This window comes from Corythoichthys intestinalis, chromosome 8 (assembly GCF_030265065.1).
Source record: "Corythoichthys intestinalis isolate RoL2023-P3 chromosome 8, ASM3026506v1, whole genome shotgun sequence".
NCBI lineage: Eukaryota > Metazoa > Chordata > Actinopteri > Syngnathiformes > Syngnathidae > Corythoichthys > Corythoichthys intestinalis.
Genome location: NC_080402.1, coordinates 53,332,997 through 53,359,657, shown reverse-complemented (window position 1 = coordinate 53,359,657; position 26,661 = coordinate 53,332,997). Strand labels below are relative to the sequence as shown.

The 26,661-nt window shown below is 38.2% G+C and overlaps 1 protein-coding gene across 5 annotated transcripts in view; it reads left to right on the top strand.

Moving 5' to 3' along the window:
* The window catches only part of LOC130920053 (microtubule-associated tumor suppressor 1 homolog), a 115,767-nt gene that overhangs the window by 87,106 nt on the left and 2,000 nt on the right, over positions 1-26,661 (top strand). For all 5 annotated transcript variants that reach the window (XM_057842883.1, XM_057842886.1, XM_057842885.1 and 2 more), the window contains exons 11-17: positions 14,906-15,029; positions 15,239-15,329; positions 16,605-16,710; positions 16,788-16,861; positions 17,593-17,685; positions 20,121-20,237; positions 22,941-23,038. In XM_057842883.1, the coding sequence (XP_057698866.1) occupies positions 14,906-15,029; positions 15,239-15,329; positions 16,605-16,710; positions 16,788-16,861; positions 17,593-17,685; positions 20,121-20,237; positions 22,941-23,038 (703 nt within the window). The remainder of the gene's footprint in view (positions 1-14,905; positions 15,030-15,238; positions 15,330-16,604; positions 16,711-16,787; positions 16,862-17,592; positions 17,686-20,120; positions 20,238-22,940; positions 23,039-26,661) is intronic.

Genomic DNA, 26,661 nt, shown 5'->3' with positions numbered 1-26,661 from the left:
GTGTTCATTTTGCTTTTGCTGCTCGTTTTGTGAAATATCGACAGTGCTGTCATACTCGCTAGTGTTCCCCTCGGGTTCAAATTGAAAGGGTTGAACAGATGACATGTTTATGTCGCTAGAGTCAAACTCTGGAAGCCCTTCAGGGTAACCATGTAACGTCACCGCCCTGCGACGTCATCAACAATGGCGACCTATTAGTTAAACAAATTTTACAAGTTGTTCAAAAACGAAAACATCAAGAGAGGTGTCAATATCTAAATATTTTAACTCATAATAACATTTATCTTTTAAGAACTACAAGTCTTTTATCCATGGATCCCTCTAAAGCACGTAGATTGTGAAAGGCAATTTTAAAAACAATTACTAGTATTTGGTGTAAGAAAGGCCTACACCATAGTGACGAGAGTGCCACCTTTTGGAGTGGATATGCAACTACTAGGGCTGCCCCAAACGGTTATTTTCCTCCGACTGAGCTATTGGCTATCTTTACGATTTATTTGCCACCAGCCCTTCCAGCTCAAATGTATTGGACGTCTAGCACCGGCAATGGCATCCAATAACTAAGATGACTGATTTGTTTTACAACACTGATGCTATTTAATTGTTAATAAATTATAGCTATTATATACAGTGGTATGAAAAACTATCTGAACCTTTTGGAATTTCTCACATTTCTGCATAAATTCACCATCAAATGTGATCTGATCTTTGTCAAAATCACACAGATGTAAAAAGTATCTCCTTCGACTAAAACCACCCACACATTTACAGGTTGTCATATTTCAATGAGGATAGCATGCAAAAGATGACAGAAGGGGAAAAACAAGTAAGTGAAGCCTCTGCCTAAGGCAGTGCTTCTCAATTATTTTCTGCTACGCCCCCCCAAGCAAGACGTAAATGTTTCGCGCCCCCCCCAAACTCTCTGCCGCCACTGTAAATAGTATTATTTGTCTATAAAATTACTATTATAAATACGCATCTGCCTAATATTGTGTCCTTTTTTTCTAATAAAGAAAAAAAGTAACATAGATCAACTTATAATAAAGTATAACTTTATTAACATTGTTTTGTTTGTAACAGAGAAGACTTGACGTGCATCAATTTGCCTGAATTAAAAAAAAAAAAAAAAGTCACTTTCAAACTGTAAAAATACACTCAAGGTACATTTTTGACCATTTGATACAGAAAAATAAAATGTAATAAAATCAGTAAATAATAACAAATTCAAATTGATTAGAAACATTCACTCATGAGGACAATATGCCAAAAAATTTGACCGAAAAAACAAAAATGAATAAAGGAAAAAAAGAGTGTCCTTGGACAGAAGGACAGTTTTTATTTTTGCTGCTCACACTCAGTATTACCTCCTTTGCAATGGTGTGGAGTCATTTTGCAATGAACATGCTAACAATGCTCACTGGTTTACTGATATAACACTGACAAAGCAGGACAATTGTTGGCAATATTCGGCACGTTTTCGCTGAAAAACAATCAAGCGGCTTATCAATGAGATTGGGGTCGAATGTCTTTAAGTGGCGTCTTAATTGATTTGGCTTCTGGCGGTCCGCTATAATTATTTTTAGACACAGTAAACAGTCTTTCCTCATCACCCACAGTATTAAAAGTCAAAGCTAAAAGGCAAACGGCACGAACAAAGCGCATTCTCGGCGGCCGAGGTAGAACCGTAGGTGAGGGCGGTCGTCGTGACGATCCCAAGCCGAAAATGGCACTTATCGGGCGGCGGCGTGAGAACCGGTGTTCTGCCAAAATATCCTACATCGGCGAAACGTGCTACATTAGTCGAATTTGACACCTAAAGTACTACCGTGCGCTCTAAACTTGTTTTGTTTAGATGCATACAGGAATAAGGTACTAAAAAAATGCCTGCAGAAAATACTTAAATGTAGTTATATCAAATAAGGACGGTTTAAACACGCTACGTGACTAATGTGGTCAACTGCTTCAAAGCTAACACAAAAAAACACAATGATTAAAAGTATGAGCGGGTAATACATGCCACAAGTATCTTTGAGGCTGTGAAAAGGTTCTAAATAACTAAATAAAAACAGAAATAGTGAGTAATCGCCGCCTCTAACCGATGTGCGCATGCGTGTGAATGCATGCGCAAGCGCCCTGAGCATGGTGTGGGACGTTTCGCCGCGTAGTAAGGAATGGCCGAACACCGGACAAGACAGTGGGTCGCTGCGTGAGTGAGTCCGGTCGGAAAACGGCTTTCGAAAATGGCGGCGGCGCACTGCTCTTCATATTTGTTTTCTGTGTGATGAGTGCTCTTCCTTAGTTCAAAAATACTGCACGCACTCTGAAAATGAGAGCGCCACTGCCACCCACTGAGTGGATGCGCAAGTACACTTTATTCCAGTACGGCAGAAAAAAAAAAAAAAAGCATGTTCCCCGAGGTCACACGCGCCCCCCCTGGCATCGCTCTGCGCCCCCCCAGGTGGGCGCGCCCCACTATTTGAGAAGCACTGGCCTAAGGAGACATAAACAGCAATTTAAACCAATTTTACCAAACAATTTAAGTCAGGTGTGTGCCCAATCACTGATTAGGGGTTTATTGCTGCCCTACCCACCATAAAACACACACCTGGTAAGAATTGTCTTGATGTCAAACATTGTCTGATGTGCATCATGATTCGGTCAAAAGAGCTGTCTGAAGTCCTACGATCAAGGATTATTGATTTGTATAACGCTGGGAAAGGATACAAAACCATCTCTAAAAGTATGAATGTTCATCAATCGACAGTCAGGGAAGTTGTCTACAAATGGAGAGAGTTTGGCACTGTTGCCTCTCTCCCAAGGAGTGGCCATCCACCAAAGATGATGCCAAGAGTTCAACGCAGAATACTCAGAGGGGTAAAAAAGAACCCTAGAGGGTCTGATAAAGACTTACAGAAATCACTGTCCAATATCTCTGTGCACACAACAACTATATGTAAAACTATGGCCAAGAATAGTGCTCACGGGAGGACTCCACGGAGGAAGCCACTGCTATCTAAAAAAAACAAAAAAACATTGTTGCTTGTGTAATGTTCGCAAAAAGGCACTTGGACACTCCACAGAAGTTTTAGCAAAATATTTTGTGGACTGATAAAACCAAAGTTGAATGGTTTTGGAGTAACACACAACGTCATGTGTGGAGGAAAAATGGAACAGCTCACTAACATTAACACCTCATCCCCACCGTGAAGCATGGTGGAAGGAGCATCATGATTTGGGGCTGTTTTGCTTCCTCAGGGCCTGGACAACTTGCAATCATCAATGGAAAAATTAATTCAAAGGTTTATCAGGATTTTTTTTTTGCATGAAAACCTGAGACCGTCAGTCAGACAGTTGAAGCTAAAAAGAGGATGGATGCTGCAACAAGACAATGATCCAAAACAGAAGTAAATCAACTTCAGAATGGTTGCAGAAGAAAAAAATACACGTTCTGTAGTGGCCAAGTCAAAGTCCAGACTTGAACCGCCTTGAGATGCTGTGGCATGACCTAAATACAGCAATTCATGCCAGACATCCCAGGAATCTGACTGAACTACAGCAGTTTTGTAGGAACGAATGGGCCAAGATTAGTCCTGATCGATGTGCCAGACTGATCTGCAGCTACAGAAGGCATCTGTTTGAAGTTATTGCTGCCAAAAGTGGGCCCACAAAATATTAAATGTGAATGTTCACTTACATACTTCCCCACCTTCTGTCATTGTTTGCATACTATCCTCATTAAAATATGAAAAATAATAAATGTTTGGGTGGTTTTAGTTAAACACGTTTTTTTCATCTGTGTGATTTTGACAAAGATCAGATCACATTTGATGGTGATTTTATGCAGAAATGTGAGAAATTCCAAAAGGTTCAGATAATTTTTCATACCACTGTAGTCAATTTTCTTTTGGCCATTAGTAATATAACACAGCGTGCATTTTAAAAAATGCATGTAAACTATTATAATCAAAAGAGGAACAGGTCTGTCTAATTCCTACTATGTAACGAGATGTATGTGTATGTATGTAAGCTTCATTTCACCGGGTAACATCAGTAGAGAACAGCTTCAAACTTACAATCATGACTTGAGACTTAGAGGATTAATACAGTCTAGTGCACTGTTAACACACTTCTAAACACAGCACTTATTTGTATGATTATACACACTCAGCAAGAACAGTACATTATTTTCAAACAATTAAACCTAACGGGACGTCACGATGAGGTGTAAACAAGTGAGAGTTGAAGAGGACGCTCACTATGCTAAAGCTAATGCTAACGCGAATACTATGCTAATGCTACGAGTTACATTTAGAGTATAAGGATCACTCACTAAACATCTTAAAAGGCTGATGCATCATTGCATGTTCAGTATTGCAAGATTTAAAAAAGCCTGAACTTATCTGTAGCAGCCTGCCTTCAAGCTGATGCTAGTCACGGGGTCCTACCATCAGTCAGCGGTGGCCACAGTTGCCCGCACAGGTGCCTGATCAAAATCCTATTTTATTGGCTTACTTTTTTGTTAATCGACTGATGGGCGATGTTGGAAAAAAGTCCATATATCGGACGTATATCTCAGTTGGCCGATATATCAGTCGACCGTCAGTTGTAAGGAATGGTAATGATACAAAATGGATAAATATTTTTTGTTGCTGCTTTTCAGTAGAGTATTAAGCTTTCACTAAAACACACAAATATTCTATCAAAGCACTGAAAAGCTTTTCTTTTTATCTGGCATTTTTCCTCGAACACTTCCCATTTCTTCCCAGTTTGATTCCATCTTTTGTCACACCACGTTCTTTCACTGCGTGTTTGACCTTTGGCTTAAACCATTTACACAGAGCAGAAGAATGTTTGCAGTGTGTAGAACATGTCAGACATGTGCAGACACAAACACAAAGAGACATAGTTGTCAGTAACACCTTTCTACTCCTCCAGTCAGTCTTAACAGGAACGACCTGTTATGTCCCTTTAACAGTTTAATAGTTTTCCTGTGACAAACTACAGTCACGTGCTCTACCTGTTGCAACTTCCTTGTTTTAAAGGCAATTCGTTTCTTGAATACATGTTCCTTGATTACAATATTTTTGTTTCTGAAGAGGACGTGACGTTCGTTTACACTATATTGCTCAGTGTGTGCCTGAAAGCACGAGCTGTAGTTTCAGCTTTCCTCAGCTGTTATTAGCTTTTTGTTTCCATCACTACTGCAGCAGCTGCACACACACACAGCACAAGTTCCATTCAAAGGGATACAGCAACTGCCCCAGCCAGTTGTTACTCCATAGTTACATAACAAGACGTTTTTGATCACAGTTACTGTGGGGTTGTTGAGCATGCTTTGTCAATACCAACGGTTACCTTGTACTCTTTGTCACGTTTAAGGGGAAGCCCTTCTTGTATAATGTGTGCAAAATGCAATAAGCCGCTACCAGGAGGGCAAGAACAAACACCTATTTTTTTTTAGCTGTCTTTGCCGTGAAAATGACTGGCAAAAATGATCTGTCAGTACAACGTCCTGATTTTTTTTTACCAAACGTTTTAAACATGTTATTGTCCCACCGTGCCATCTTCTTAATGTGATCACGTGATCTGATGAGGGCATTGGGGGTGGGGGTGGCTTGGCTCAATGGTAGAGTAGTTGTCCCCCAACACAGAAGTTGTGGGTTCAATTCTCCGCCCTGATGAACTCGCCTAAGTGTCCTTGAGCAAGATACTGAACCCCATGTTGCTCCTGGTGCTGCATCACCAGTAGGTGGATGGCGAGATAGTGTAAAGCGCTTTGAGCGCCTTGAAAGGTGGAAAAGCACTATGTAACACCATTTACCATTCCTACCTCAAGCCCTTCAGTTAATGCCATGGTGCCAGAAATCCTTGGCTATCCTATACCAATAAGTGTTGACAATTACTCAAACTGTTTACGTTTGTAAACTTCAAAAGTGTTATTCCATAAATAAATACATAAATAAATAAAAGGTTCCCAACAATATCGAATGAACATTGACTAATGTACACATACTTGTGAAGTGCACAAAGACATCACCATCTTTGTGTACACACTCAGCAGTAAAACAGTTCATTATTTTCAATGAATTCAACTCACTTAGACGCCACGAACTGTATGTTAAAAGAATTTAAGATGACACCACATGCTAATGCTAAAGTGAACTCTATGTTAATGCTAAAAGTTAAATTTATGTGTGGTGATCACTCAGCACCGACCTTCAAAAAGGCTAAAGCAACATGGCCTATCTAGCCAGGATAAGAAAACAAAACTTACCAAGCAGCACAATTCAGAAAGGGAGCCGTGAGTGGCCGGTTAGTAAGCGTGCATGTTGGGCAGGGGGGTCAGCGCAGCACGGCACATGAGTGGCACGACCAAACAATGCTACGATGCATGCTAACTACACATACGATAGGAAAATGTCCCACATTGCGAATTTATGACATAAACCATGGAGCATTTTTATCTCATTCTCGTCTCGTCAGATGAAAACTGGCATTTGTATCATTATGTTTTAGTCCCCCAAGACACATTTTTAGCCCATCATCGTCATGGAAAAAGTGTTCGTCGACAAAATATTTCCACTATCATTATCGTTGACGAAAACAACACTGCCTAAGAGTAATTTAAATCTTACTGGATAAAGTGATATAAGCCTTAAAAGTACCGTATTTTTCAGACTATAAGTCGCAGTTTTTTTTTTCATAGTTTGGCTGGGGTTGCGACTTATACTCAGGAGCGACATATGTGTGAAATTATTAACACATTATGATATCATTTCACATGTTATTGTGGTGTTTTGGAGTGACACTGATGGTTTGGTAAACTTATTAGCATTTCGTTGTTCATGCACTGTGCACTTATTCAGCATGTTGTTCTCTATTTTATTTTTATATTAAATTGCCTTTCAAGATGGCATATCTGTTCTATATGTTGTATTTTATCAAGTAAATTTCCCCCCAAAATGCGACTTATATATGTTTTTTTCTCTTCGTTGGGTATTTTATGGCTGGTGCGACTTATACTCAGGTGCGACTTGTAGTCAGAAAAATACGGTACTTAAAAACTCTTTAAATCTACTGAAATACCTAAGTTAACTTTACTCCTGAGTCCTGAGTCACAGCTGTATGACAGGACACTGATGTCACTAGTAAGACCAGCACAAAAACCATCAAAACTAGCAGATTCCGTTTATTTAATGGTGTTTTTAAAGCACTTGAGCTTCTGATTGGAATGCATATAATTCAGTATGTACGTATGTGCAGGTAGGCATGCATCAGCTTGTGAAAGTTGAATTAGTCATGCAAGGTGCAAGTTCTGCTTCTGCTTCCTAATTCTTAGCTCACTAGCAGATGTTTCCGTCTGACTTGTCATTCATGAGCGTAATTAAACTGGAATGTAGTTGACGTGCACAGAAAGCCAGTTTGTTACCAGCCAGTTTGTTACCAGCTGCGAGGTGCTGAATTTTGGTGTCGCTCATGTGTAAAGACTAAACATGTAGCTACACAGGAGCCGCTTCTGGCCCCACACCTGCTTCTTCTGAAGGAGCTTACGTATATCTACTATTGCAAGTGTGATGGGACACAATTTCAAAGTAGATAGATTTTAAAAAAAACAAAATCTGCGAGTAAAAACAAAAACGCCAGGCCAATAATCCTGTCAACATTGAAATCTACAACATGAAGAAGCATGAGTGTGCTTGCTCAAAATGTTTTCATAACAGCCATTAGTTTTACACAATAAATTCTACATTCTACTCTACTGCACAAACCAACTGTAAACACAGCGGTTTTCCTTTCTGCTTTAAACATACTTTAGTGTTAATCTCTTTGCTATTTCAATTTGGAAATGTGTAGTGTTTTCCTACATGTATTTGAGGGGATGTGATGCATCAAAATATTTGATCTGTTTGATCATTATTATTATATTTTTTCAAAGCTGGAATTTAGTTCATTAACTCATTTGCTCCCTAAAACGTATAAATGCGTTCTATTTTTAATTGTTTCAGTGTCTTAAAAACATATTTATACGTCTTTTACGGGGTTTTTTTTCCACAAGAGACATCTCTAGGTTCTGATCCAACTTTGCTCCAAAGCACAATGCTCACAATCCATTTTAAAGCAATAAAAGTGGCCACTGGAGGGCAGTAGTGCATTTGGTAAGAACTCATATCGGACCATGAAAGGAAGTGAATGAAAAGAAATAGTCAGGAAACAGAAGCTGGAAGAAGTAAGAAGCGTGAGAAAAATGTGGAGAACAATGTAAAAACACAAGGCACATGCCCCAAACACAAGTTCCCTAGGTGAATTCTGTTATGAGGTAGTGGTCACTACAAAAAAAAAAAAAAAAAAAGATTAAAAAAAATCTATCTTGATGATCTCTCAGGCGGTGATGAGGGAAAAATTTACCCCGTCAGCCGCGGCCACAACAGCGTCATCTCTCAGTTCAATAGTTTAGTTATGTGTAAATAAATTGTTACTTTGCTATCAAAAGCTTTATTTTCTATTTGTCTTGTTGTTTCTGTTATTTTGTAGAAGGAAAACATCATTCACATGTATGGGATGTCACAAAACAGCTGTGTTGAAGTCAAAGTTATGTTTGAAATGTATGCTTTTACAAAAAGCTCAATTTCTCTTGTTTTTTCATCAGAAATTGGAAAATTGCTCAAACCAAGCTATTTTCTAATGCTGATTTCTAAAGAATGGAAAAAGATATTAACTATTTTTTTTCTGCTTAAAGAAGAGAGTCTAATCGTTCTTTTGGTGGGTTCCATGTTTATATAGCAATAGAACAGAATTTTCTGTGGGCCTTGCAAAATCAGTCAAAATCCACTAAAACAGCAGGGAGCAAAGGGGGTTGCTCCGGTGAAAATGGCTGGGAGTGAATGAGTTAAAAATAAGAAAGGCATGTGACAAAGGGAGCCCACTTTGGTACTCACTTCCAAATCCAACCGGTTGCTACAACTTAGATAAAACAACCACATGGATATGGCGGAAAACACTTGAAGTTCCGCTCCGAGACCCCCAATTTAGCCAACTTTCAAAATTGTCCGATATGCATGTGTGATACATCACTGGAAAGCTTAAAATCTCTATTTTCTGGGGGAAGAAAATTTTTGAAGAGGAGGGGATTTTTATTAAAAAAAAAAAAAAAAAGTTTTTTAAATAGCAAACCCCATCTGGAGGTGAGAGCACGCGAGCAAGAATTACAGACGCCATGACTTTAACGAGATATTATCGCGTACTTACCCTGTTTCGATCCCAAAGTCCATGTAGCATGCATCACCGAGTGTCAAGACACAGCTGTGAATGGCCACAGCCGGATTTTGGGGAGATTTTATTGGTGAAACATGGAAATATGACAAGGGTCGCGATGCAGAAATCGCAGACATCAAAGAGTGGTCGAGATTTTCTTTTTCATATATTTAGCCTTTAAAAGTTTTTTTTTTGTTTGTTTTTTTTTTTGTTTGTTTTTTTTTTGTTTGGATCGATTATTTATCATCTAACATATCAGAGAAAATGCGACAATTAAAAAAAAAAATTAATCGATAGTTATGAGGTAGATATATCCGTGACTTTTTTACAGACGCCATTTTTTTCATTGTGACATAATTTGTCTAAAAGTTTAAAATATTTGAGTGAAAAAAATTTTAACGTCGATTTTTTTTTTTTTTTTTTTTAACGAAATATGACACACATATATATCAATTAATGATTCTAAGCTAAAAACGACAGACGTTTTGAATAATAAATATGATTAATTATAAAGATGCACCGATACCGATACTAGTATCGGCAGGGGGCGCCGATCCGGCCCGAAATGGTGGTATCGGTATCGGCGAGTACCAGCAAAGACGGCGCCGATACCATTTACCGGTCCATTATTATAACATTTGACCGCAGCCTTTTTTTACCTCCTGGCGCTCACTACATTGTCTCTGTGTTGTGTGATGACACGTGAACACCAAGCAGCTATCGCTATTGGCCTGCTCCTGACCAATGAGAGCGGGCCAATAGCCACTCTGACCAATGACAAGGGCGCTTTTTCATATGGAGGAAAAATAAACCAGGAGAAATGGGGGCGGTTAGGAAATATTTCAAAATAGAAATCCCGTCGATTAAAATCAATGGCTGCATTGCGGCCTGAAAATTTCGAGATGTGGAGTTAAATCGGTCAGTTTCAATTAGAGCAGGGCGGTAAACCGAAAATTTACCGTTACCAAAAGTCTTCACGATGACCGACGTAATTTTGACCATGTCGGTAAATTCGGTAATTTAATAAAAGAAGAAAATATAGTCTTTTCATCCCGCTTTGACTCTGTGTTGTTCGGCTATGTTCATTCCCCTTTAAGAAAGCAGACAGTGCGCTTACGTTTGGAGTCACATGGTTTTCAGGAAGCCAATCAAACAGAAGCCCAGTAGGCTAACGCTAGCAGCTAACGCTAGCGGCTAACGCTACAAGTAAACGGGATGAAGTCGGGCTTAAGTTAGCTTCGCCAAACTTTCACCCGACATTAAGTAAACTCTTGACGGGTTCCAGATAGGGATGGAAAAACCGAGGCTTTCTGAAACAATGAACCACTTTTAAGACAATTGCCCTAAATTGAATCACTGTTTGACACACTGCAAGAGCCCCATCTACTGGATAAACAGTGCACGTTTCTTTTTAAAAGTAAAGTTGACAAATTGCCTCAGCATTACATATCTTCAATAGAATTAAGTGGATGTCGTCTATTTCAACCAGGAGATCGTGTCGTTATTAAGTGTGATTTACACAATTAAAGTTGACCTCTTTAAGCCTGTGTCATTGCTTTTGTCTGTGAAGATGTGTTCAAAGCAGTATTTGTAATACACGACAGTGCTAGTCTTGTAAGTGGCTCGTCCTAGATGACGGGGAGTAACTATGTATTGTTTATTTTTTGTAAAAATTACAGTAGAGTAAGCACAGTGCTTGGGAACAGGAATATTATTTATTGCATACTGTAAGGATTTCCAAAATCATAAGATGTAAATAATTGAGCCGAATAAAAGAAAGGAAAGGTTTGTGAAACATTTTATTTTTTTAATTAAGTATAATGTCTGGGGGGCGGGTGGATGTGTCGTATTTTTTATCTATTCTAAATATCTAAACGTATGCCACTATCTAGTGTATAACAATGCGGAATGAATTTAATGAAATTCAAGTGATGATATTTTTCAAGTCATACAAGCTGTTATAAATGTTCACACAAGAATTCTTATTGTTTACAAGATTTTTTTTAATACCTAATGTTTAGACTGCATGTGCAATTGTTAAATTGAAAGCTGGTAAATAAATTTAATGAGAAACTGTTAATTTGTATTCCATGCATTGATTCAAATTTTCAAATTATATAACAGTTTGCTTGGGCGAATTTATCGTCATTTATCGTTATCGAGGTAAATCTGCTCAATTTATCGTGATACGTACTAAAGGCCATATCGCCCAGCCCTAGTTTCAATACCTCGAACCTGATAAAACATTTGAAGATGAAACATGAACGAACACGATGAGTTTGAGCCTGGAAGAGTAGGACTGCTCTCCAGAGGAAGGGAGCTGGACCAGAGCAACAATCTCTGGTCAGTTCACTACGTCTTTACTTTTATTGTGTTTTACTGAAAGAAATGCCACTGTAATTTGGGAACTGTTTCCAAAGTAGGGTTGCCACCTTTCAGAAATTAAAATAAGGGACTCCCCCCTCCCGAAGAAAAGGAGGCTAATAGAGAGACAGGATGCTGTGGTCAATTATTATTACTTATAATTGTTAGCGTCCGCAAATGCGGAAACAAAGTTGAACCTCGAAGCAGACAACAAGCGGGGGATACATACAAGGGTTTAATGATTGCAAACAAAAAATAACTCACGATCGCGGGATAGTAGAGATAAGAAAAGGAGTCCGTGACAGCAGGTCGACGGAGCTCAATGCTACAAACTCGAAGGTTAACTAAGACGATAGGCAGCGAGCCAAAAAGTCAAAATAAAAACACTCAAATACCTGCACAGGGTAGAGGTTACAAACGAGAGTAGCACACTAACAGAAAAAACCCAATGCAGGGGCGTAACAAGCAAATGTAGCGAGACTATAGTGCGAGATGTCAAATGGTGATCAGCAAGGCAAATATCTCGGCAGCCTTCTCTGAGATCACCCGTGCTTAAATGCTGCGTTGATGAGCCTGCATTGGATTCAGGTGCGACGTCAGGAACGCCCCCACTACCAGCCCAGCAACAAAACACAATCTAACCAGCAGCAGAATGTGACAATAATTTCATGAAAGTTGCACTGTTTGGACTTTGAGATGTTTAAAAAAGTTTATTCAGTTCATTCAGAGTTTATTATTATGAATTCATTTTTACTTTCTTACTGTTGGGCTAGTATTATACATGTTTCATTAATTTCACAAATTTAGCACTATTTTGGCTTTTGAGAGCCAAAGGTTTATTCAACGATTGTCTACTAGGGTTTAGTGTACTTTTTCCTATTTTGCAAAGGTAAGCAACAGCCTGACAAAACCTTGATAGCAATGATTTCACATCCAATTATGTAGCTCTTTGGGGAAAATAAATAAATAAATACATTATGTGTGTGTATATATATATGTATATATATATATATGTATATATATATATATATATATATATATATATATATATATATATATATACAGTGGGGAGAATAAGTATTTGATACACTGCCGATGGGTTTTCCTATTGGCAGTGTCGGTGCCGGTCGGTCGGTCGGTCGGTCGGTCGGTCGCAGCCGTATAAAGAGAGTCGTGACACTATTTGAGGTCGCTGCAGGTGGTCACGTGGTTCCTTTAGGGTATGGGTAGTTCCAAGCACAAGCAGCGCTGTAGTGGTTTTCAATGGAAATGAGAGCGGTAATTGCGACATTTATGGGAAAATGGATAAAATCTCGTATCTAAGTACTAGTTTGATTATGTCATTGCATTATAACATATATCTAAATGCTAGTTTTACATTTGGAGGGGTAAGGCGATAACTGAAAGCTATGTAAAATGTTAGGAAGAAGGGAACTTTCCCATGTGGAGTGAAAGTTTCATGTTTGTGTTAGCATTTGCACGAGGAATCGACTTTTACATTGAAATGCAAGATGATTTAGGTTTTTCTTTTTTCACAAGAATATTGGTTTTCCAGAGAATGTCCAGATTTCCTTGATTCACCTACCTGTGGTAATATATTAAAGGTAACACCATGTAGAACATAGTTTGTTCCCAAGTTCTAAATGGCACATCCTAGTTTGTTTCGTCGCATTGACATATGATAGCACTTTTGTTTCCCAAAAAGTTGGAGGTCACGACTTTTAAATTGTATTTTCCACTTATCTTTACTGTTTTACTTTCTAATGCTTATATACATGTGTGTACAGTTTCCTTTTTGTTTTATAGACTTAGTTTGACCTGAAACACAAAGAAATTACGTTTAACAAATATTTCCCGCTTAACTCAAATTTTGAATATAGCCTCTAATTTTAGCAAAACCAAACCTATACCTTTTTAGAGACAATTTTCATTTAGTTTGAACCCATCCAACACAAATAAGATGATGATAAGATAAGATGAAATAATGACAAGACAGGAACAAAATTGTATTATTTTCTGTAACATGGTGTAATGCATAAGAATAACAACTTATTACCCTTTGATAAAGAAAAACATGTTTTATTACCCTTTGATAAAGAAAAACATTTTTTATTGAACAATTGGTGAAATTGGTGTCATGGTTCATTGTTTACGCCTAACATTTTATAGATCAGTGGCCTGTGATGGTTAGTTGTGCAGCAAAGAACAAGAGCAGCAGAAAAAATGGATGGCAATGGTCAGCCATCAAAACATGAAATAAAAGGCTTTTTTAATGTTTTTTGCTATTTGAAAAATGGGGTTCGTGCCCACAGCCAGCAGGCACCAGCAGCATTCCGCAGCAGAAGCGGATCTTGAAAATGTGACCCAAAAAAGAACATTTAATTAGTTTTTTTATTATAAATTTGGGTTCATTGTTTGTTGACATCACTTTTCAATCTATACAGATCTCTAATGGTAGAAAGAATACAGGTTGTCATGCATTGACTTGGTACTCTTCCATTAGGGTGATACCTTGGTTCAAAGCTTTCAAAATCAAGCTAATAAGCATGTGAAAGCCAGTCGTCAACCAATACTCACAAATATAGATGAGTGTGAACGTCACAAAGGGCCTCTGAAAGAGTTGACAATTTAAAAGAGGTAGCGACTTAATGAATTTATCCCTGGCGATACATTCCCAGTTAGCAGAGTCAGCTTAAAAAGTAGGAGAAAATCGCTCGTCACCATAATAAAATATATGTATAATTACGCCATGTACATACAAATAAAGCTCAACGTATTCATTATAAAGCGCCTCTTATAGAATATAGACTGTTTAAAATTCGAAAGGGATCGTTTTAATCATCAACTTACCTCCGAATATACTTGACAGCCTGCCATTCGTATTAATGTGGTCTGTTCTCGTCGAAGCCATGTTTGGAACTACCCGAGGCTCCACTTCCCGGAAAACCCGGAAGTAAAATTGTATAATGGATCCCTATGAGAGTGTCGCGACTCTCTTTATACGGCTCTGGTCACAACTAAAGACGACTGTTGTTGCGGTACTATATTTTCAACTATACGGGTAGTCCCCAGGTTAAGAACGAATTACAATCATGACAGGCTTAATGGTATTGTAGTATCTGATCTCTCCCAAACACATATTTCTTGTCAAAGCATTACAAAAAAAATTGAATGAAATAGTTGTTACCATTTTGCTTATTTTTGAATCCCTCAGATTCTTTGAGACTTGCTGGTCTGGAATCATAAATGTACAAGTTGGAATTTATGAATCCTACTTGTCTCTGTGCAGTGGCATCATCTCAGTGTTGTGACCGTTTGCACAAGGAGAAGGAGGAGGCACACATCAGTTCAGAAGAGACCTTGAAAGGGCTCGATAAACAGCATAAGGAGGAGCTGGTGCAACTGGAGGAAAGGTAAAACACTTAATTCATTGACTGCCATTGACAGTGATAGACGTGTAATCCATCGGGTGTTTACTGGTGACGAATTAAATTTGCAGCATAAGGATGAAACATGCTACATGATTTGACGTCTGTCATTGTCAAAGGCACTTATAATGAAAATATGCAGAAAACTGCTCAAATCTGTGTCTAATGTTGTTTTTGTTTTTTTTTTTTGTCAGGTTGAGGAATTTTTACCAAACAGAGTGGGACAAAGTCCACCAAGCTTACCAGGAGGAGGCTGACAAATGTCGCATGTTAATGGAACAGCAGGTCAGGGAACATAAACAAGCATTCTTAAAGGTGCTATGAAATACTACAGCAAGTGACTTCAAAATTCTAGCTGAGAATATTTTGGATACAAATTCATCAAAAAAATTGACGGAAAAGGCTTAAATATAAAGTTCAATCCTCATTAGTCTTTCTTTCTCAGCTGCCTTGGCCCCACCCAATAAAAAAATCTCCAAAAAGAAGAGCAGATTTTCGCAGTCTAAAGTTAGCCATAGATGCGCTATTCTCTTGCTGCCGTGTGACCGTTCTTCTCTCCCTGTCAACATGTACGACCCAGTGTAGCGCTAGAAATGATCAACCACCAGAATTGCTGAAATAATTGGGTATTCGCTGATGCATTGTTTTGGGTGGAATAACTATGAAATGGTTTAAACAAAAACGAAACAAAAAAACCCAGAAAGGTTTTTTTTTTTAAATAGTAGCAGAGTGGATGCTAACAGACGGGACAATTTGTGCCAAAGTTCGCCCCCAGCCTAACTTTGCTAGCATAACAGCTAGCGTGACTTTGGATACTTAATGAGAAATCTATCATTTTACAAATAAACCTTTTGAAATGATTCAATTCAATTAATTTCACTTCATAAAACTGCAAAATGTGATTTTTAGTGGAGGTAAAACAATAATATATCTTCCCACAGTTGAATTTCCCGCCACTGGTGTGATGGTATTGCACAAGAGTGATGTCATTAAAGAATGGGGAATTTTCTTAAAGGGACGCTACGCTAACAAAACAGAGTGAACAGTGACTCTGGGGACGAAAATAACTTACATTATCTAATCAATTTTTTTTATTTTTATTTTAATTTATAAACAACACGTGGTTAAAGATAGTTTGTTCAGGACAATAAAATCATCACAATTATTTAGCAATTTTTGTTATTTTGTAGACTGAATTTAAATGAAACACACTTGGGACATGGCAAAATTCCATAACATTTCGCCAGAAGTACGTTACATTTAAAAAAATTGAATTGAAATTGTAATAGATGGCAATTGATAATACACCCCAACAAAAAGTTGAATTAGTATTTTGTCCAATTTTAGTGAATATAGTGCTAAATTTATACTGGGGATACAAATGGCACCCTGTAAAAAATAAACGACCCAGCCACATTTGAGTGCCAATTTTGTTGTCTCCATGTACAATTACATTAGTGCAGTCATTTTCATTTTTTGACATCCTCACCATTTCATAGCACCATTAAATTTCTCACCTGGTTAGAACACACAAACAAAACCCCCCAAAACTGATCACAGGTGGAGGAGATGAGGACCAGAGAGGAAGCTGAGAGGAAGAACCAGGAAGCGAGTCACAACCAACTTGTGGAGTCTCTCAAAGAGCAGCATGAGACCTCGCTACAAGGTGAGTCCTTCAACCCATAGGACAAACAAAAACAAAACTTCATACAACTTACGGGTTTCTGTAACTGTCCTTTTCAGAGCTTAAAAGAATTCAGGAAATTGATCTGCAGAACCTGGACAAAACACTAAAGGAAACAGAAACCACTCTTTCAGTAAGACTATTTCACCTTTCAATCAGGACATCACTTGATTCATCTTCAATAAACCAGCACTATTGTACCGGGCAGGAACAGCAATTTTAAGTTTTTTAGTCTGATTTGACTGAGAATCAATTAAAAGCAACATTAGATAACTTTTCAACCTTTATAGAATATTTTCATAACATTCGTGATGATATGTCGACTGACAACTAGTTGAATGACACTTTTTATATCTTGAGGTGGTCTGTAATGCTTTCACCGGCACGAATTAACTTTGAGGAGGGTGGCAAGAACACTGCCACACAGAAAAAAAAGACAAATATGCTGACTGTTTTACGGCATACATAACGGGTTTGGTGGGTGGGGTTGGCCACACTAAGCAACTCGGTTGCTGTCATATGCTATTGTTTAGCCACAACTGGATTCATTACCTTATTACTATTCATCCTTCACACAGCCGCTGGAAACAAAAATGTTGTTTAATCCATCTGCAGGCGACTGGGAGATTGATTTTTGATTGACTAATGATTTTACAACACTGTGCGGGTGTGCGCTGGTCCTCATGGGAAACGCAGTCTTCCTTAAGGCAAAACACTACCGCTTTTGTCCACCAGCGTCGCTAAAATCGACCAAAACGGAAAACTTAACTGTTGTTGCTTTAAAACTCCTTTCTGAATGTCTTTTTTGTTGTTGTTGTTGTCTGTCTTTGAATGTCTTTCATTCTGATTTCTCTCTCCCACCAGGAAAAAATATCTGAGCTTACGGGGGAGAATGCAGCCTTGAACGAAAAGCTGAAAGCAGAGGAAGAGAGGCGGCAACTCTCAGACAAGAATCTGGTAATGATGGTTCAGCATGAATAGAAGGCATCATATGACTCAGCTAATCATTTTCAAGGTGTAGTGAAGAACAAGAAAGGCAGATATGAAAACAGCCACTCTCTGCTGATTTGCAAAATTATTGCTACAACTTCACAAACGCTCAACTTTCCAGCCACTTTGCAATCTTAAATATCAAAACGCAAGGCTCAACTGACTTCCACCCAAAATATGAATCCTGGTCACAGAATTAATCAGGCATGCAAAATCAAATGAATTGTTGTCTTTGTCAACAATGACAATAACGAATGTATTTTATGACGACAACGAGCTAAAACGATTCTTGGGAGACTTCGACATAACTACAGGAATGCCAAGTTCATCTCACGAGACAAAAATGCGCCATAGTTTCCGTCATGTGTTCACAATATATGACATTTTCTCATTGTACGTGTAGTTAGTCAGCCTGAATCTTGAGTCCTGTCACTCATGTGACATGTCTTGCGCTGCCCCCCTGACCTTCACTGGTGGTTAACACATTGAATTACATGTATAAGATGTATAAATAATTTTTTACAAGCCAGGCTGCGCTCCAAGCCTGCTTGTATTGAAACAAATGTTGGCATGTGTTTTCCTATCTTGGCAATAGAGAAGAAGCAATGCTGCTTTAGCCATTAAAGGTCCGTGTTTAGTGATTATCACACACTAATAATAACTCAATCGTACCATGGTCATAGCAACCGCGTTAGCTTTAGCTTTGGCAAATCAAGGGTCCTCTGAAACTGTTGTTGTGTTATTTTCGTTTTGTTGGAATCAGTTCTGGCTTACAGTAGTAGAGCTCCGTGCCTATGGTTGCAAATAAAACCATTGGAAAACCCTCAACAAGTTGGCGTTTCCTTGTAGGCGCTACAATATGTGCTCTTGTGTTTGTGTTCATTCGATATTGTTGGAAACCTAATTTTGAAATTTATATTTGGACTAAAACCTTTGAATTTTTATACACTAAAACCCGGGTGAAGTTGGCCCCCCATCAGACGCATATTAAAATATATATAAAATATATAAAACTAATGTCAGTAGTTTTGTGCTGGTTTGTGCTGTAAAAAGTTTTGTTTGTGCTGCTATCATTTTTAAGATATTTACAAGTCTTTTATAGGTCAGTCTGAGGTCAACCAGCCCCCCATTTTGATGAAAAATGGCTAAAAATTGTGTCAATCGTTTATGCTTTGTTTTTGCTGGTTTGTTCTGTAAAAAAGTTTGTTTGTGGTGCTATCTTTTTTTAAATATTGAGATATTAGTTTCGAGAGATGAAGTCACGCAGCCCCCCCGATCTATGGCGGAACGGAACGGAATGGTGACACTCATTCGTGGTCTTTGTGCTGTATATTTTTTCGTTTGTGCTGCTATCGTTGTATAGATATTGAGATAATAATTTCAAGTGATGACGCCCCTCCGTCGCGGCTGACAGAGCATACCAACTTTCTTAATAACAGGGGTGTCCAAACAACTAGCGCAAACGTAGCACAAACGAATGGCACCCTTCGTGTTCATTTTGCATTAAATTAATATCTCAAGGCCCCCCATTTACTGCAAAAAGGCCCGAAGGGGTGCCATTTCTTTGTGCTACGTTTGCGCGAGTTGTTGGGACATCTGTTATTGAGAGAGTTGGTGGGCTCCATCAGCCGCGGGAATTAGATATGGAAAAGTTGCGAGGGATGTCATCACTCGAAATTAATATCTCAATATCTATAAAACGATAGCAGCACAAACAAAAATTTTGTACAGCACAAACATGGCATAAATGAATGCCACCACTTCGGGTCCATTTTGCAATAAATGGGAGCTTGCGTGACGTCATCACTCAAAATTAATATTTCAGTATCTCAAAAACCATAGCACTACAAATGAAACTTTTTACAGCACAAACAAGCACAAACGTAACACAAACAATTGACATCATTTTTATTTATGGTGAATTTGCGTCTGATGGGGGCCAAACCTCACGGAGGTACTAAAACATTTTGAGTGTTCATCAATTGAAACTAGACGAAAAGAAACACATTTTGAAATTACTAAAATATGACTAGCTAAAAAGTATTTTATCCAAAACACCAAGACGAAAATTAAAAGGGCTGACAAATACAACACATTAAATGGAAACAGAAGCACTTCACACATTTTTGCAGACTTGGGTAAGGGGCATTCATCATAAAAAAAAAATGGAATCTGTGTGAATCATTTAACACAACCAATACAATAAATAATCCAACTTTCAACAAAGGAGGTGAAAGGAAGAATCTAGACAAAAAAATGTGTGCTTTAGTACCACCTAGTGGCTATGTGTGTCTATGCCTGATAGAGGAGTTTATAATACTCGATGATTTTACGAATCCATTCGAGCAAAAAGTATGTGCAATGTTTAGTCATGCAGTGTTTGTGTGGGTATGTGTATGCAGAAGGACTCCCACACTTTGTACCTGGAACAGGAGCTTGAAAGTTTGAAGGTGGTGCTGGAGATGAAGAATAACCAGCTGCACCAAAAGGAAAAGAAACTCATGGAATTGGACAAAATGGTTAGTTACTTTCATTTTTCAGCGTTATTCTAATCATATGATCCTTTAACTATAAAACTGCGAATGAATGCTTTCATGCTGGTTGGTAAACCTCTTGTTGATTTTGGAGGCCTTCCTTGGGGAGTTTTTGTGAGTCAAATAAAGTTAACATTGGAGTAAAAATACTCCCAAATTGTCCAGTACGTGATATATCTTCGAGAACTCAAAATCTGCATACAACGTTTGTGCAACTTGAGCAGATGAACGTTTTTATTAGTTATTTATTTGAATTGGATTAAAAGAAAAAAGGATTATTATATTTCGGCTGCAGTTATCAATTGTTTTAGTAATTGATTAATCTACCTAGTTAGAATAATCGAGTCATCGGATTACAAATAAAGATGTCCCGATCACGTCATTTTCAAAGTATCGGAATCGGCAAAAAAATAACGGACATGCCTTTTTTAATATATATATAAATACATATATATATATATATTTTTTTTTATTAAATCGTTTTCTAATTGTATTTAACGTTACAGACAAAATGTCTTACACTCATCCAGAGTCTTTAGTTTTGGCTTAAAGTAGGGCTATCAAATTTATCGCGTGTACGGCGGTAATTAATATTTTTTAAATTAATCACGTTAAAATATTTAACGCAATTAACGCATGCGCTGCACGACCCACTCACGCATTGTCACGTTCCATCTATAATGGCGCCATTTTACCTATATATAGCGCTAAAAGGCAGCGTAAAATGAGTAGAGTGAATTTTGGCAGTCTTTGGAGCCTTTTTTTAAATGACTAAAGCCTTACAATCCCTCTCTCAACAATTAGTAATATCGTGGGAAGCAATGTGGGGAAGAAAGGTATTAGTTGATCTTTTTCTTAACACCCTATGTTATTTCTCAACGCAGAGAAGATATGTCGGTTGGTAATTGGTGTCACTATGCACAGTCATGGTTGCACTTCCATCATGCATTTGGGCAGAACAGTTAAATGGCTACAGTATCATTTACTGAAAGCTCAACAAATACACTAGATGGCAATATTTAGTCACAATATACAAAGTCACATTTATCCTTTAAGAATTTCAAGTCTTTCTATCCGTGGATCCCTCTCACAGAAAGAATGTTAATAATGTAAAAGCCATCTTGAGGATTTATTGTCATAATAAACAAATACAGTACTTATGTACTGTATGTTGAATGTATATATTCGTCCGAGTTTTATTCATTTTTTTCTTAATGCATTGCCAAAATGTGTATGATCGGGAAAAATTAACAGGAATGATTGGAATTGAATCGGGAGCAAAAAAAAAGCAATCAGATTGGGAAATATCGGGATCAGCAGATACTCAAACTAAAACGATCGGGATCGGATCGGGAGCACAAAAAAAAAAACACGATCGGAACAACCCTAATTACAAACATTTAATGTGTTGCAGAATAAATTTTAGGAGATGTAAAACAAAGGCTTGTTAATATTGCACTTTCAAAAGAGCATTAAACGCGAATACAAAATAAAATTCCTGAGTGTTTTTTTTTTTTTTCAAACTATGCAGAATTGCACTCTCATTTCACAAGATCAATCAATGCATTTCAATATAAAGCTGAGCTTGGCCTCAAACGGTAGAAATAAATAAATAAATAAAGCTCGAAGTACAGCAAAACAACATTTGGCTAACTTGCATAGCAAAAGTCCGCTAGCTTAAATGTTATAAAATGCAACTTTTTTTTTTTTTTTTTTTTAATGTTATTAACAAATTCTTCAAACACATATTCCCACAAAAACTTGCTAAATATACCTCTAAACTAAATTATGGATGTATAAACAATCATATTAGCTGAAACAAAAACTTACAACCTTATGTTGGTCTTAAAGCAACACTTGGTAACTTCACTGTTGCCACTAGAGGGCAGTGTGTCCACCCAACTCAATAAAACTAAATGCAAACACTTTCAAAACAAACCATTAGAGCCACTCCAATTTATTTATTCCTTGAAGCAGCAAAATTTGTTTCGAATATTTTTTTCTAATCGAATTACACAAGTTAATTGATTAATCGTTGCAGCACTAGTTTAGATATAATTTGAAATTCTAAATGTTTTCGCAATTGGAAATAAAAATTGGCTTTTTTTTGGTAATAAAAATACATTTGTTGTTTGGTGGTAAATATTGAAAGGTAAACTGTGTCATGTGTTAATTTAATATAATTTAATAAAAAGTCTGTGGGCTGTGTATGCACCGCGCCGAAAGAGTTTAGCAATAAAAGAAATAGGATTTGATACTAGACAATGAATTGACTTAGTATTTCCTGTCGTTCTAAAGCAGTGGTCTCAAACCGGTCCTCAAAGGGCCGCAGGGGGTACTGGATTTCATTCCAACCAAACGAGACAAATACCTTTTCACCAATCTGGTTTCTTACAAGTGTAATCAGTTGATTGCAATCAGGTGCTGCTTATGTTAGTAGAAACCTCATTGGTTGAACTGTTTGTGCTGGATCTGTTGGAACAAAAACCAGGACCCACTGCGGCCCTTTGTGGAGTCGGTTTGAGACCGCTGTTCTAAAGTCTTACATTTAACACTTTCAGTGCCATTGATGATGATAGAGGTCCAATCATGTGACTGTTTTCATGCTTCTGCTGTTAATAGTAGACGTTGGACGTCTATTGCCGCCAATGGTAGCCAATGAGTTCACATAAAATATGCATGTCACAGGTGGAGACAAATGTTAAACTGGAGGAATGTCTAAAGAAGGTTCAACAGGAGAATGAGGACTACAAAGCCAGGATGGACAAACATGCTGCTCTCTCCAGGTATGTACGTTTGTTTACGTGACCCCCTCCCTCCCAAAAGGTCCTCCAGTTTACTGTAATTGCTAGTGAATTAATCCGAATAATTGAGTAATCTGATTTCGAACATTTAATGTGTTGCAGAATAAATTTGAGGAGCTTTAAAACCAATAAACAAGTGTTTAAGCTTGAAAGAATACTGGTGCTTCTCAAAAAATTAGCATATTGTGATAAAGTTAATTATTTTCTGTAGGGCTATCAAACGATTAAAATTTTTAATCTAGTTTAAAAATTTATTAATCGTAATTAATCGCAATTCATACCATCTATAAAATATGCCATATTTTTCCGTAAATTATTGTTGGAATGGAAAGATAAGACACAAGACTGATATATACATTCAACATACGGTACATACTTGTTCTCCCCACTGTAAGTACTGTATTTGTTTATTATAACAATAAATCAACAAGATGGCATTAACATTATTAACATTCTCTTAAAGCGATCCATGGATAGAAAGACTTGTAGTTCTTTAAATATAAATGTGGTGTGCGGGGTGGTGATGAGGGCATTGGGGGTGGGGGTGGCTTGGCTCAGTGGTAGAGTAGTTGTCCCCCAACCCAGGGGTTGTGGGTTCAATTCTCCGCCCTGATGAACTCGCCTAAGTGTCCTTGAGCAAGACACTGAACCCCACGTTGCTCCTGGTGCTGCGTCACCAGTAGGTGGATGGCGAGATAGTGTAAAGCGCTTTGAGCGCCTTGAAAGGTGGAAAAGCGCTATTTAACACCATTTACCAAATGTTAGTACAAGTTATAGAAATTTTATATTCAAATCCCTCTTAATGTTTTCGTTTGATTAAAATTTGTAAAATTTTCAATCAAAAAATTAACTAGTAGCTCGCCATTGTTGATGTCAATAATTACACCATGCTCACTCATACTGCTGAAATCCATCAAATCATTTGGGCCCAAGCGCCAGCAGAGGGCGCCAAACACCAAATAACAAGTAACAAGTAACTCTGCTGTCATTTTAATCTGTTTGAGCGGGGCATGTGCGTTAATTGCGTCAAATATTTTAATGTGATTAATAAAAAAAAAATACCGCCCGTTAATGCGATAATTTTGTCAGCCCTAATTTTCTGTAATATACTGATAAACATTAGACTTTTATATATTTTAGATTCATTACACACAATTGAAGTAGTTCAAGCCTTTCATTGTTTTAATATTGATGATTTTGGCAAAAAAAAAGTCAAAAACCATCTTATCTCAAAAAATCAGCATATCATGAAAAGGTTCTCTAAAGAAGCTACTAACCTAATCATCTGAATCAACGAATTAACTCAAAACCCCTGCGAAACATTCCTGAGGCTTTTAAAAACTTTCAGCCTGGTTCATGACTCAAAACCGCAATCATGGGCAAGACTGCTGACCTGACTGCTGTCCAGAAGGCCGCCATTGACACCCTCAAGCTAGAGGCTGAAGGCCCAAGTACACTGCATGCGTGATCGTTGCGGTTCCGGTCCGACTCCGGTAAAAAATAGCGCCGGAGCCAATCCGTTCCCATTATATCCTATTGTTCAACGCATACCGGCCGCGTCAGTGCTCCGGATTGACTGCGAACCACCTCTGGCGTGCCGCATGCCCGCCGGATGGTATAGGCTATTTTCTATTTCTGCCGGACATGCATCCGACAAAATGGGCGGAGCTGGGCCTGACGTCAAAAGCCCAGGTGCCTAATCACGGTTTAAACACGAGCGAAAATGGATGATGAGCGCTTCAACATGGAGGTGGAAAGTCACAAAGTGATATACATGCAGCAGATCGTTACTATAAGGACACAATTAAAAGCGAAACTGCAAAGTGTCCTATTATGTGTGTTTTTCTGGCAATGATATCAAACACACGACGTGCTAAGCAAAAAAAAAAAAAAAAAAAGGCAGCGTATCTGGAAGTGGTTCCACTGCAGACATTCTCGTGCCCCGCGCACAAACAATCTCGGTTTGTATACAGAGTCGAGGGGGAAAAGTACGAAAGAGAAAAAAGAGACACCCACAAGTTTCGACCTGGTGGTCTATTCAAGACGTTTCTCTTTCTTTCCTACATTTCACTTGACTCTTAATAGAAAAAACAACAGTTTGCGCTGGGCACATGAATCTGCAGGGTTGAGACACCAATTCCAAGTACCCTGTTTTTTTAGTTCGTGTCGTAAATAATTCGCTATCCATTTTATAAATATGATTATTTATCAGTTGTTTATAACAGCTCTATGAGATGTTACGTACCATAAATTTAAATGTGCACAAAGATATAAACGCACTGAGACAACCAAGGGCATAATAGCCCCCCTGCACGGAGCCCTGATCTCAACATGATGCAGTCAATCTGGAATTAAGAGACAGACACAACTAAAATATTGTAGTGTCGCCGGTGTCGTGCCGACCGGGGCTGTCATCGGTGGGTTAATTTATGCACCAACGCGGGGCTGTCATTGGTGTGCTGGTGCACCAGCCCGACGCTCCGATTGGTGGACTAGATAGCGTCAGTGTAAATACAGTGGGGAGAACAAGTATTTGATACACTGACAATGGGAACATTGGCAGTGTATCAAATACTTGTTCTCCCCACTGTAGTTGTTGTTTTTGCATTGATGAGGTGGCGGTAAGTTAATAAAGAAAAAGAGGAAAAAGGCGTTGAAGCTCGTGTGTTGTTTTCGCGGCCAAACTTCCGCTTAGCAAACGGTACAATATCAATATGCAAGGGAAAAAATGTGCTCTCTCTCTGCTTCTCTGATGAGTACATACTACAGACTCCGTGTGTTTGTCGTTGTTTTAAATGGCACATTATCGCGCGCGATCACGCGAGAGCTCACGAGGGGACGGAGTTGGCGGACCGCAGCCGTGCAGCAGCCGGTATGATTTGCCTGTTTTTGACGGACTGCGTGGCACGCAGTCAACACTGAACCGGACCAGAACCGCAACGATCACGCATGCGGTGTACTTGGGCCCTTAGACACAGAAAGGAATTTCCTAACAAATAGGCTAGGAATCAATATTGAAACAATAAAAGGCTCGAACTACTTCAGTACTTCAGTGGTGTGTAATGAATCTAAAATTTATGAGAGTCTAATGTTTATCAGTACATTACAGAAAATAATGAACTTTATCACAATATGCTAATCTTTTGAGAAGGACTTGTATTTATTTTGGCTTGCTAAGATTATACTTTCAAAAGTGCATTAAAGTGCCTGTGACACCATTAAAAAAAATTTAAATGGCATTATTATGTGAATTACCGAGACGATTCGACTGTATACACCAATTTGGCAAAGCACAAATGACGAGAAATGAATCTTTTAATCTGCCGATTAGCCCCACCTGTCATTATAGCACTCGAGCGCCTCCATCTGGGTGACAACGTCGGCAGAGTAACGATTTCAGCTGATTTAGAATTCAGCCCATTGAGGGGGAAGATTCAGAACCAGGAAAATGCGAAATGTCATCATTGTTTTAATAACTGTACTGCAATATTTTTACAGGAATGTTTACAATTTTATCTAAATATTTTTCCCCAATTGCGAAATAAATGGTATGGTCATGACAAATATCAGTCTTGTGCTAAATGGAATATGAAATATTAAAAATG